At 43.5% G+C, this 13,919-nt stretch overlaps 1 protein-coding gene across 1 annotated transcript in view; it reads left to right on the top strand.

Moving 5' to 3' along the window:
* SLX4IP (SLX4 interacting protein) overlaps positions 1 to 13,919 on the top strand; it is a 211,837-nt gene that overhangs the window by 135,661 nt on the left and 62,257 nt on the right. Inside the window, 2 exon segments of the mRNA XM_021078052.2 lie at positions 55 to 144; positions 5,477 to 5,597. Of these exon segments, the coding sequence (XP_020933711.2) occupies positions 55 to 144; positions 5,477 to 5,597 (211 nt within the window).

The raw sequence follows: 13,919 nt of genomic DNA on the forward strand, positions 1-13,919 counted from the left end.
CTCTCATTGTTTGCTGGGCATGAGCTAACGCTGCCATTAATGTCTTTCTTTCAGTGTGGGAATTTTGCTGTCTTGGTGGATCTTCACATATTACCGCAAGGTTCAAACAAAGATACCAGCTGGTTTTCCGAACAGAAGAAAGAGGTACCAGAAAACTTTATGCTATTTTTTTAATTGAAGTATGGTTGATTTGCAGTGTCTCAGTTGTATAGCATAGTGATTCAGTTATACATACATATTCTTTTTCAGATCCTTTTCCATTATGGGTTATTATAAGATAATAAATATCTTAATATACTGTACTGTGCTGTAGGTCCTTATAACTTTTCACTATTTTAAATGCAAGTAGCTGCTCTTAAAAGGAATATCAACTCCTTCCTGCTTTCATTTTCATTAGTAGACAGTACATCTCGAGTGATATTTAACACTTGAAAAGCAATTGTGTTCGGGAGTTTCCATCGTGGCTCAGTGGTTAACAATCCGACTAGGAACCATGAGGTTGCAGGTTTGATCCCTGGCCTTGCTCAGTGGGTTAAGGACCCGGCGTTGCCATGAGCTGTGGTATAGGTTGCATACATGGCTCGAATCCTGCATTGCTGTGGCTCTGGCATAGGCCAGTGGCTACAGCTCTGATTGGACCCTTAGCCTGGGAACCTCCATATGCTGCAGGAGTGGCCCAAGAAATGGTAAAAAGACAAAAAAAAAAAAAAAGAAAAGAAAGAAAGAAAAAAAAGAAAAAATTGTGTTTGCAACAACACATACACACCTGCTTTGTTCTCGCTCCTTTTCTGAAACTGACGCATCTGTGTATTTCATATGCTACTCTGGTATTTAAACCAGAAATTTCCTACCTCTTTGTTTGGAAGGATGGGGTTCTTAATATTGAAAAAAGAAGCAGCAGCTGTGACTTTTCCAGGTAGTCAGGGATTGTGATCCTAACTAGTCATAAAGGATGAAACGTGCACCCGGAGCAGGTGTGGGGTTGACATAAGGCTGGTCTTTCTCACCCTTCTCAAATCCTCTTCTGTACTGCATGCACCTTTGACGACAGGTGCAGAGATGGTTGACCATGGCCCTCTTTCTCCATGGTTAGTCACTAAGCTAATAGTCGCTAAAGCAAATGGTCATGTGACTGGGTCATGATGTTGGGCCTCAGCCTCCTGCTCTATAGATGAAGGTGTTCTTCCAGACACTGTTGAGTCACTCCTGGCCCTCAGTTTCTGAGGTCCCACCCAAATGTGCTGTGGCCAAGGGCTAGACGGTGCATCTAGCTCTCATCATGTGCTTAGCTTCCTTCTCCAGATCCCTGCTTAGAAGAGCGCAGGCTAGCGAGCCATGGCTTTTTCATACCTTTCCGAATATTATAGCGCTTGCTGTCTGCTGTGATATTCTAACTTTTTAGAGCTAGAAATAAAAATGAATTTTATTAAAAGGTGGTATGTTAAAAAGAAACTACTAATAGTGGTACCTTTTTGTACCACTTTGTTGCCCTTTTATTGTGATAACTATTTTCAATTAGCATTTAGAGATAACTAGAAAAAGAAAAAAAATCTCCCAAAAGAAAATTTACAAGTGGAAGTTTCCCTTGTGGCTCAGTGGTAACAAACCCGACTAGTATCCATGAAGATGTGGGTTCAATCCTTGGACTCTCTCAGTGGGTTAAGGATCCATCATTGCCCTGAGCTGTGGTGTAGGTCGCAAATGTGGCTCGGATCCCAAGTTGCTGTGGCTATGGCTTAGGCCTGCAGCTGCAGCTCCAATTTGACCTCTAGCCCAGGAACTTCCATATGCCATGAGCATGGCCCTAAAAAGCAAACAGAAAGAAAGAAACTTTACAAGTAACAGATTTCCAATCTAAAAATAATAATATCAGGACACTGTTGTCATAATTTTTCAAAAGATAAACCTGGTGACCTGAAGCTAGAAACAGGAAAGCACAAGACTCCATATGATGGGATGAATTCAGGTAAATGATAAATTACAAATGTTAAATTGTGAATGATAAATTCAGGAAAATAACTGTGGACTGTCCTTTTCAGGGTTTAACATTTTGGTGGGTCAGCATCTCCTCCTGCAACTCACCTTCACGTCCTTCTAAACTTTGGCTTCTCAACACACATCTCCATGATTCAAAACAGTTAATTCATTTCCCCCAAGTGACTAATAGGCACCCGAGGGGACCTCACCCAAAAGGCTTGATTTACATTAAGAGCATCCTAGGATCTACCATCCCAGGCCCAGATTTTCCTCCATTCTCTTCCAGCTTTGCCACCTCAGCCTTAGACCTTTTGTATTGCTCTTTAGATAGTTTTGCCAAGAGTCAGTTGATTTGCAAGGGCTTTACAATAAAGCCGTGTGAGTATGTGACTCACTCCTCTCCAAAGCATGAGGCTAGATTTTTCCAGGGTGCCACACACAGCTGCGTTGCTGCTCCACCTCGTACCCACGTATGGGAAACAGGGTGTGACTTAGCAAAGATGCTCAGAGCACGATTGGACCTGCAGAGCTCCCATGCACTGGCGCTGCAAGAGCGCAGGCCATGCCAGCAAGCCGAGCTCTCCTCTCAAAGCAAAGCAGATAATTCGCAGCTTTTTCTTAAAGTAGTTCCTTTAGGATATATTCACTAACATAAAGGTTGGTCTTGGATAATGTGTGTGTGTGTATTGGGGGAAGGTAAGAAAAGGAAAAAAGCTAGTTGAGGATATGACTTTGACCTGTGTTCAGTGTCCCAATGCTTGCTTGCTTGCTTTTTTGTTTGTTTTTTTGTTCTTTTTTTTTTAGGGCATCTGCAGCATATGGAAGTTCCCAGGCTAGGGGTCGAATTGGAGCTTCAGCTGCAGGTTTATGCCACAGCCAAAGCAACACCAGATCCCAGCCGTGTCTGTGACCTATGCCACAGCTCATGGCAGCACTAGATCCTTAACCCACAGAGCAGGGCCAGGGATCAAACCTGCATCCTCATGGATACTGGTCGTGTTTGTTACCACTGAGCCACAGCAGGAACACTTTTCATTTTTTTTTTAAAAAAATCATTAGATCATCTCAAGATTGGAGTTTCATGGGCAGTCAATTTGATTGCATTTTAACAATCTCTTCTCAGAGTGCAAGTCTTAAGAACATCCCATTCCTTTTCAGAAAAAGGAACTAATTACAAGTATGCAACATATGTTTAGTGTGAGTCCAGCATGAGTAGTCTTTGTACCCAAACAGTTGAATTCAAATTGTTCCACTTGTAAACTTGGGGAGCCACATGGGAACCCGCCTGAGCCTAGAGGTGTCAGTTGCATCTCTTGTGCTCATTCATTGTCAGTCGGTCTTCTCGCCCCCTGTCCAGTGTGGCTGGGACTTGGTCTTGCCTTGCCCTGGTTCTGAAGAGGATGCTTTGCCAAATGTTGTGTGGTCCGTTACTAGGGTATCTCGACCACAGGGCACACGATCTATCTTCCATTTGTCCAACCTGATTCATGCAAGGAAAGCCCCATAACTATAGGGAGAAAAGTTTGTGTGTATAGGCCTCTGCTTTATTTTTGTCATACTATTTTTAGTTCTGGCCTTATAGGGCATTTATGGCCAAATTTTCACAGTCCTTGTTTCCATGTATGTCTCTTCACATATTTTCTAGCTCAGTCATAGTTGAACCCTGCATGTGAAGCAAAAATCCTTAAATTGTTAAAACAACAGTATGAGGCAAAGCTGCCTTTCAGTTGTGTGAACAATGCCAAAACCCTCAACTGTAAACGGATAGTGCTGTCTTCCACCAGCCACTGCATCTTTGGGCTGCAAAATGAGGGCAGGAGAGAAGAAACCAGTGTTTGTAGTTTATCCAGAAGCTCCTCTTTGTGATTTAAGTCACAGGTTTTCTATACTCTTGGAGGAGTACATGCATTTGCAACAAAAGACAAGTTTGGCTCTCATTGCCCTTCAAAGCAGCTTACAACTTGGCCCTCTTTTGAATTTATGAAGATTCCAAGAGATCAATCTGAGATGGCATTGTGAGAAACCAGTGAAACAGGTTTGAGGTGACCTCAAAACTCAGCCTTCTGCAGAGTCTTTGGGAATTGAACCAGAGTTACCCGTCCTTATGCATCAGTTCTTAATCTCAGTTAAGAAGTCAAGATTTGTATGCAGTTTTTTCTTTTTCCAACGTCAGCTTACATTTTTCTGGAGTGCAGCTCAAATGGGCAGTGTCATCCCATTGTGTGGTTGGACTTTGAAAGCTTTGTTTTTCTTTTCATAAATAGCACCAATATATAAAACAGCTCCAGAAATTTGCTAGTTGTTTTGGGATGTTGACATTGCATTAAAACCGTTTGTTTCCACTGCCTAATAAATATTAATCAACTTTTGAGCAACGTTAAGTTATTTTCACCATTAATTAGTGAATATAATGCAGTTGTCACAAAAGCACATACAATATCATCAATAAGCTTTGGAAGGAAAATCAGATTCCTGGTTTCCAGTGCTCTACTCAACCCACCACTCAGTGCTTTTCAGCAGATTTGTAAACCTGAGGCTAGAAGTTAATGAATGATGGTGCTTAGATGTTAAAAGTTTTTGTTTGTTTGTTTGTTTGGTCTTTTTTCTGTCTTTTTGGGGCCTCACCCGTGGCATATGGAGGTTCCCAAGCTAGGGGTTCAATCGGAGCTGTAGCCGCTAGCCTACACCACAGCCACAGCAACGCGGGATCCAAGCCAAGTCTACAACCTACACCACAGTTCATGGCAACGCTGGATTTTTAACCCACTGAACGAAGCCAGGGATCGAACCCACATCCTCATGAATGCTAGTCAGGTCCTTTAACAGCTGAGCCATGACAGGAACTCCAGATGTTAAAAGTTTTTTGAACCAAGTTTGAAAACTGGGACATTTTTGTATAAAAATCCCTGTCTCCAGCTCCTCTTAAACAGATTGGAAGATCTGGTGACAGTGTGCCTTGGATTCCCATCAGAAACCGTAGAGCGTGGGGGGCTGCCGCCTGTGGACTGGTTTGGGGCCCGGCTTCCCTCTGTGCACTGGCTCCTCCCTGTCCATGGTCCCTGCCCAGCCACCCTGGGCATGTACGTCTCTGGGGCTCCAGCCCACATGGGCTCTGACATCTATTTATCACAGTCTGACTGGTTGATATTTACACGAAAATGGTCTTTACCTCTCTGGTTTTGTCACTTCATCACCCCAATTTTTTACACTGAAGTGTTTTTTATCTTCCTTTTGGAAATGTGAAACTGAGGCAGAGAGAAGTGAAATGTCTTTCTTAGATCACAGAGTGAACCAGCATCGTGGTTTCAGACAAACCTCAAAGGCAAATTTAAATCTGCAGTGTTTGCCATGAGCCCATGTAACATTCCATTCATCATTCATAGCTTATTAAAAAGTGAACAAAATGAAATGGTTTGGGGCTTTAATATAGATGATATTGACCTTTTTTTGGAATTGCATTCAATTAGAAAGTTATATCTAATTTTTGGATTTACTTTAGGAAGTCTGTTTACTGTTAAGAGAAACCATTGATTCGAGAGTGAAGGAGTACTTAGAAGTTCGTAAACAGCACAGGCCGTCAAATGCAGAATTCACGAGATCCAGTCCCTTGTCCTTAAAAGGTAGGCACAGAACACTTTGATTTGGGGATAAAATTTCTGCTTTGTAGAGATGGCAATTATGTTTGACTCTGACTGTCATGTTAGCACAGTGATACATTTAGAAAATATGTTCTAATGAAGATGCTTTGTTTGGATAAAGACAGTTAACCAAAAAGCCCCTGCAGGGCTTTTAATGGTAGGCAACATACGTAAAAATAGAAAATAAAACGTTCCTAAGGAAACTGTAAATTCTTTAAAGGATTTTTTTTTTTTTGACAAATAGTCTTACAAATGGATTTCCGTTAATACTGATTTGATTTGAGGCTTTATGTTTTCTAGATGCTTTCATATATGTCACCCTATTTCAGAGGTTCTCAACTGGGGGTGAATTTGCCCAGGGGGCATTTGGTAATGTCCAAGGACAGTTTGGTTTGTCATTCCTGGGCGGTGGTGGCCAGGGGGCGGGGAGAGCCATGCTGGAGAGCTACTGGAATCTGGTGGGTGGAGACCAGAGAGGTCCCTAAACATCCTGCAAGACACAGGACAGCCCCCCCACAACAAGGCACAGTGTCTGCCGAGAACATTAAGGCACTGAAGTTGAATTGTCCCACACTGTCATCCTAAGAGCCCTTTGAGAATGGCAGTATCTTTGAGTTAGAGGTGAAGAAGCTGAGGATTGCAAGATTAGGGGGATTGCCCCCATGAAACATCATCTTCTTGAGGACAAAGATTACCTTGTTCACCTGGCATCTCCCCTCCCCTCTCCCCACCGCCACCAGCACTTAGCCCAGTGCTGAAGCACAGGTGCAGCATATGTTGAATGAGGGAGGACTCAGGTCCCCCCCCCCGCCCCCGACCAAGTCCCCGGGAACCCCCAGTCCAGTGTTCTCTCTATCAACCTATCACTGTCGTGTTTTTAAATTTTTAACTTTTTTTCTTGTTGTCTTTTTAGGGCCACACCCTACGGCATATGGAGGTTCCCAGGCTAGGGGTTGAATCAGAGCTGTAGCCTCCAGCCTACACCACAGCCATAGCAATGCTGGATCTGAGCCAAGTCTGTCACCTACACCACAGCTCATGGCAGCACCAGATCTTCAACCCACTGAGCAAGGCCAGGGATCGAACCTGTGTCCTCATGGATGCTAGTCAGATTCACTTCCGCTAAGCCACTATGGGAACTCCGTTAATTTTTTAACTTTTAAGTCAGCATTTCATGGCACTCTTTGTAGTACAAATACAGTCAGCTCCGTGTGAATCCTCGGGACAGTGCTGGCCTGAACTGTGTGAACTAGGTTATGCTCATGCAGCACCTTTTTTAGGGGAGGAATTGCATCAAGTCCTTGCCTTTGAAGGCATAATCAACACTGTTTAGCCTCCACAACTGATAAGTAGGCAGAGAGACTGAGTTGACCCAAACTGAAAGCCTCGAATAAATAGAATTTCCAGTCCAAACAATATTGGATTAGATGACGCTTTCTGGCATTTTGCTTAGTAATAGTTTAAATCTTCTTGAGAAAAGCCGTAAGAGCTGGCTTTCTTTCTACCCTAGCAGACCCAGCTAGTGTCACTTTCTAACTGGAGCAGAGAAAGTTCCAAGACCTCCGTCTCCGCTGTGGTGGAGGCTTGGTCAAGACCGATTCTCAGCTGGCCCCTCCCCTGACCTCCTTTCCTACCAAGCAAAGAAAGCTGAATACTCCATTTCCCAGCCACTCTCAAGGCAGGGTACACGTGGTGTCCTTATCCCTAGATGAAACCCTAAACCTTTCTTGGGCTCATGTGGGCAAGAAGTGTGTTTTTAAACAGAAACATGATCTTACTATACATACAATTTTATAATCAGTTTTTTCCACCTAACATAATATAAAAGTCCTTTAAAACACATACATCACCACTTTCAAAATTTTGTTTCATTACGGTAAATTATACATAATATAAAATTGACCATTGTAATCATTTTCAAGTGTGCAATTTACTACCATTCAATACATTCACACACATTGTTGTTTAGCTATGAGCACTCTGTCTCCAGAATTTTTTCATCATCCCAAACTGAAACTCTTTTTCCATTAAACAATGACCTCTAGAGTTCCCGTTGTGGCTCGGTGGTAACGAACCCCACTAGTTTCCAAGAGGTTGAGGGTTCAATCCCTGGCCTTGCTCAGTGGGTTAAAGATCCAGTGTTGCCGTGAGCTGCAGTGTAAGTTGCAGATTCTGCTCGGATCATGTGTTGGTGTGGCTGTGGTGTAGGCTGGCAGCTGCAGCTCCTATTTGACCCCTAGCCTGGGAACCTCCATATGCTGCAGGTGTGGCCCTAAAAAGAAAAACAAAATAAAACAAAAAACAGTAACACCCTAACTCTCCCCCTGCTCCCAGCTCCTGGTAACCACTATCCGGCTTTCTGGCACCGTCCATTTGACTTCTCTAGGAACTTGATATGAGTAGACTCATACAGTATTTATTCTTTTGTGTAAGCTTATTTTATGTAATGTAATGTTTTCAGTTCATCCGTGTTGTAGCATTTATCAGAATTTTTTCCCTTCTTAGGGCTGAATAATGTTGATAATTATATGAATATTACATATATGTGTATATGTAGTGTGTGTGTGTATGTGACTGTACATGTATAGAAACACATACCACATTTTGCTTATCCACTCATCTGTCAATGGATGGTTGGATTGTTTCCAACTTTTAGCTATTGGGAATAATGCTGTTATTAACATTGTATACAAATATTTGAGTCCCTGCTTTCAGTTCTTTGGGTATGTACCTGGCAGTAGAATTGCTGGATTATTTGCTGATCCTTTGTTTAATTTAATTTAATTTTTCTGAGGAAGTGCCGTACTGTTCACAGCAGCTATATGCCTGTATATTCTGACCAATGTGGGACCAATTTCTCCATCACCTTGCCAACACTTATTTTCTGGGTTTTTTGTTTGTTTGTTTTTTGTTTTTGTCTTTTTAGGGCCACACCCGCAACACGTAGAGGTTCCCAGGCTAGGGATCAGATTGGAGCAGTAGCCGCCAGCCTACAGCACAGCCACAGCAACATGAGATCTGAGCCACGTCTGCAACCTACACCACAGCTCACAGCAATGCCAGATCCTTAACCCACTTAACGAGGCCAGGGATAGAACCTGCGTCCTCATGGATATTAGTCAGGTTTGTTTCCACTAAGCCACGATGGGCACTCCCAATTTTCTGTTATTTTTGATAACAGTTATCCTAATAGATGTGGAGTGGTATTGCATTGTGGTTTTGGTTTACATTTCTTTAGTGGTTAGTGAGGTTGACCATCTTTTTATGTGCTTATGAACTACATGTATTTGGAGAAATGTCTATTTATATTCTTGACTCATTTTTAAATTATGTTGTTTGACTTGCAGGAGTTCTTTAAAGATTTTTGGATATTAATCTCTTAACACATATGATTTGCAAATATTTTCTCCCATATTGTGAGTTGCCTTTTCACTCTCCTGATAATGTCCTTTGACACACAAATATCTTTAATTTTGGTGTAGCCTGTATCTAAGAAATCATTGCTGAATTCAAGGTCATGAAATTTTTCCCTGTTTTTTCTTTTAAGAGTTTTATGAAACTTAGCTCTTAAATTTCAGTCTTTGCTTTGTTTTGATTTCATTTTTTATGTGGTATAAGGTGAGGGTCCAGCTTTGTTCTTTTGCATGTGACTGTCCAGTTTTCCCAGTGTCATTTGTTGAAAAGCCTTTCCTTTTCCCTTTTGGATGGCCTTGGCATCATTATTAAAAATCATTTGACCATAAATATGAAAGAGTTTATTTCTGGACTGTCTATTCCATTGGTCTATATGTCTGTTGCATGCCAGTACCAGACTATTTTGATTACCATAGCCTTGTAGGAAGCTTTGAAAGAGTGACTCTTCCAACTATGTTATTGCATTTAACAGTGGGACATTAAGGCTGCAGCCAACATTTTCACTGTTGTAAACAGTGGTGCCGTGGACACCCTGATGATCTACATGTTTGCACACTTCAGTTTCTTTGTAATATTTCTTGGTTTTTGTTGTTGTTGTTTGTCTTTTTAGGGCTGCACCTGCAGCATATGGAAGTTCCCAGGCTAGGGGTCGAATCGGAGCTGTAGCTGCCAGCCTATGCCACAGCCACAGCAACTCAGGATCCGAGCCGTGTCTGCAACCTACACCACAGCTCAGGGCAATGCCAGTTCCTTAACGCACTGAGGAAGGCCAGGAATTGAACCCACATCCTCATGGATGCTAGTCGGGTTCGTTAACCACTGAACCATGATGGAAACCCCTGTAATATTTCCGTTTAATGTTGATACTTTTACTGGTTTGTAAGAGCTTCTTAAGGATCTTCATGCTTTGTGTGTTATATATGTTGCAAGTGATTTTTCTCAGTTTGTCCTTTGCCTCTGACTGGGTTTATTGAACGTACAACCACAAAGAGCAGCCTCTTTCCCTCTTGGAGTCTCTGACCAGTGGTATGATGAGTGCTGGGCTTCCTCGCTTGAGATAAGTAGTGCAGTCAGTCACCAGAGGGAGGCAGGGGGTACTGATGCTGGGTATGCTGATCCCCCTTGAGTGAAGTCCCTGTGCTAAGTATCTCTCTTTGAAAGTCAGCTTGATGTGGAAGCACCGTCTCCCTTCTTCTTCCTACTTCTGAGAACAGTTACCTTTAACTGAGCACATGTTCTCCTTCTCTGCTGCGTGCAAGCAGCCCACATCCCACCTCACCTGAACACCACATCACCTGCAGCAGCACCATTGCTGGTGCCCTGCCTCTGCTCTGGCTGATGCCCTGCCCGCTGTCAGCACTTCTGTTGGTATAATCCCTTCACGTCAAAGGTCTGATCTTGTGCACAAAGCCTGGGGCTCCAGGATGAAGGCCAAGATCTCTGGGGTAGCCGCCTCTTCAGTCCCATCTTGTGCCACTTTTTTCCTTCTTTCGTGCTTCAGCCCAGCAGACTCAGTCCCCCTCTTTGAAAGCTCCATTCTTCCACTCATCTTGGGTCTCTGGCCACTCTGAACCTCTGGCCTCCCCTTTCCCTCTGCCTCCTCCGGTGCTCCACTCAAAGCCTGATCCTCAGGGAAGCCCATCCTGCCCACAGGTCCCCTTGTTACAGGCCCCTGAGGATCCTGAACTGTGGTTCACACCATTTGATTAATATCGATCTCTCCACAAATGTGGAGGCGCCTGAAGGCATGCTCTGCCTCTTTTATGATCCATTGTATCCCCAGCATGGAGCGTATTTTCCAGTTTGCAGTAGGCACTTAAAAAATGTTTGTACAGGTAATTAATTACATACGTGGGTACATCTTTCCTCTTCTTTTTTTTTTTTTTTTTTGTCTTTTCTAGGGCCACACCAGCAGCATGTGGAGGCTCCCAGGCTAGGGGTCTAATTGGAGCTGTAGCTGCCAGCCTACACCATAGCCACAGCAACATAGGATCTGGTACATGTCTGAGACCTACACCACAGCTCACGGCACAACGCCAGATCCTTAACCCAGTGACTGAGGCCAGAGATCGAACCCGAGTCCTCACGGATGCAAATTGGGTTTGTTACCGCTGAGCCACATCAGGAACTCTAAGAACTGTTTTTAAAAAGACTTAACTGTCAATTTCTGTGAACTCCACCTCATTAATATTTTGCCTCTTAGCCTAGCCTATATTGGGCATTACCAGTGTTTTGGATTTCTTGCCAGTCTGACAGCCCACAGGTTTAAAAAAAAAAGAGGCCTTGCTCTTTGATTCTTACCTTACTATTTTTATGTGCGTAATGACTGAACTGTATATTGACAGCCATTGCTCACCTTTGTGTTGGGTCCCTTTGTTTTGGTTCACTTGCCTTTTTCATCTTCTGTTTTTCTCTTTTTCCCAGTGTCACTCCCTTGGTCAAGGCCCTTCTTATTTAGCTCTTGAATCACTGCCAAAGCCTTCTGATTTCCCTACAGTTCATCCACACCTCTGCTGCCAGAGGGCCCTTTTGCAAACAAAAGTGTGATCGTCTCCAGCTTAAAACCTTTTGTGGTCAGGAACATCCGTTGCCTAATATCCTTTATTTAATTTCATTTCTGCTTGAGACTAGCCAGAATCAGTCTGCCTCTTCAGCAGCAAAGTTGATTAAAGATATTACATAGCTCATAGAATCTACCTAGGAGAAGGCCGGACAGCCCAATGCTGAAGCTACAGAGACAGCACAGCCTCAGCTACAGAATGGGGCGAGCCTTGGTACCTGAGCCCTTTCAGCCACTTTCTCTGATTCTCAGGACAGAGCCTGCAGGAGATGGATGGCCTGGCCCATGGCCACAGGGCCATGCTGTTTCCTCTGAGACCGCTGCAAGGCAAACCAGATCTCATGGCGGTATCCTAGTTGTAGGTGATCCAGAGAGTGCAAAATGTTTGGCATTTACCTTGAGGAAGTGGGAACTTACAAAATAGGGGAAGTTAACAAAACACAAGGAGGCGGGGGTGTCACAAGATTTGAGTGGGTGGATACAGGTTATAGCCGCTGAAGTTTTCCTCTTGGCTTCCTTCTTCTATAAACTTTCAACCAATAACGACAAGCTTTTTGCCTGACAACACAGATTCTCTCCCCCCCCCCCACCCCCCCGGCTACAGAGGAAATGTCCCAGCATCTCCGCTAAGAACCCAAAGTCCAAACCCAAGGTTTCTGAGTAATGTTTATTCCTCCCTTTAGTTCATTTGCAGCCAATGTTGGTTAACTTATTGATTCATTGATGAAGCTAGCTATTGCCAACATACCTTGAATAAAAAGCCAAAAAACTTAATTAATGTAAAACCACTGATGCAGGTTACTGGGCAAGGCCAATGGGAGAAAACCACATCTTTCTGGACCCCACATTGGTAAGCCCCATCTTTAAGGGATAAAAACCCCTATAAGACAATAGAGGGGGGGGACTCTTCTTCCCCCTCCCAGCTGTCCTGGGAGCTGTTTGCCCAGACTTTGCTTACTTGCAAAAAAATAATAATAATAATGTATAACCATATATGTGATGCAGCAAGGAAGACAGTTTAGGAAGATGCTGCCATTCTAACTTCTGTAGTTAGTTACTTCAAAGAAATGGTTGGTATTAAATCTCATCTCCTCTTATATTTATTTCATATTCCCTTTTTCTTTTTTGGAATTATCAGACTAGGACTTTATTTATAATTTTTTTTGTCTTTTTAGGGCTATACCCACAGCATATGGAGGTTCCCAGGCTCGGGGTCCAATCAGAGCCACAGCTGTGGGCCTATACCACAGCCACAGCAACGCTGGATCTGAGCTGCATCTGCGACCTCCACCACAACTCATGGCAACGCAGGATCCTTAACCCACTGAGCAAGGCCAGGGATCAAACCCACATCCTCATGGATACTAGTTGGGTTCATTAAACACTGAGCCACAATGGGAACTCCTCATATTCTCTTTGTCTTTAGCCAGTAACTCAGCTGATCAGTATTTTTCACCTGGCAGGGTGTCCCAAACCTTCCTTCCTAAGGGATTGGAGCCATCAGTGGCCCTGCGTTTCTGAGGTTGCCATGGTTTTTATTAACTTTTACCACTGGATATTCTCTGCTAGGTAGAACCCATTATTGCTGGTATGTTACCATGTAGCTTGTTGCTCCTTTTGTGCCATCGTGAGCCAGTATTTCATCACCCCCTCTTGGTCTGTTTGTCTAATAGCATTAAAGAGTCTGAAATAGTTATGTGACACTTTGAACTTTCAGCCTGATTCATGCTGTCCTCTTGTTCTTTTTTTGAGTCCTAAAGAAGCAGAGTCAGAGGGTGGAAAGCAAGCTTTTTGCTGAGGTGGTCGCTTCCCACTTCCCCTCCCTGGTTCCAGGAACCATGTATCCTGGCCAAAGGAAGGCCACCTGTCAGAGCACGTAACACATCTTTTCAGATGTTACCCCAGTTCCACAAGCTCTCCTGCCTTGCAGTTTGTATCCTAACTGAATTTTCAGTTGACCTTCCCACTGTTGTATAAGGCTTGCTGCATTTGAGCCTTGCTTGATTGCTTGGTAGGACCATCACATTTTTTGAACCCACAGCCTTGTTTTGCAAGACGTGTTTCGGGCTCAGAAGCCCTGTGGTGATGATGGCAAATGCGGTCTTCAGTAAGGCCGTGAGTGGTGTGACTGGCAGAAAGATGGCAGACATAGAAGATACATACAAATCTGGAGTAAAAGTCCACTCCAATGAAGATAAGTTATCCCCTCCTCTGTGATGAAAGAGGCCTAATGTAATCTACCCATCATTGCTGGCCCATCTCCCTGTGATGTGAGAGTTCTTGGGGAGGTTCAGAGTCATTGAGCATTTGGCAGGGTTCAGCCTTGGTGC

The sequence above is a fragment of the Sus scrofa genome, chromosome 17, assembly GCF_054392235.1.
Source record: "Sus scrofa isolate SSC_HxYL_T2T_F1_AM1 chromosome 17, Sscrofa_HxYL_maternal_Yorkshire_Landrace_v2.0, whole genome shotgun sequence".
Taxonomy (NCBI): Eukaryota; Metazoa; Chordata; class Mammalia; order Artiodactyla; family Suidae; genus Sus; species Sus scrofa.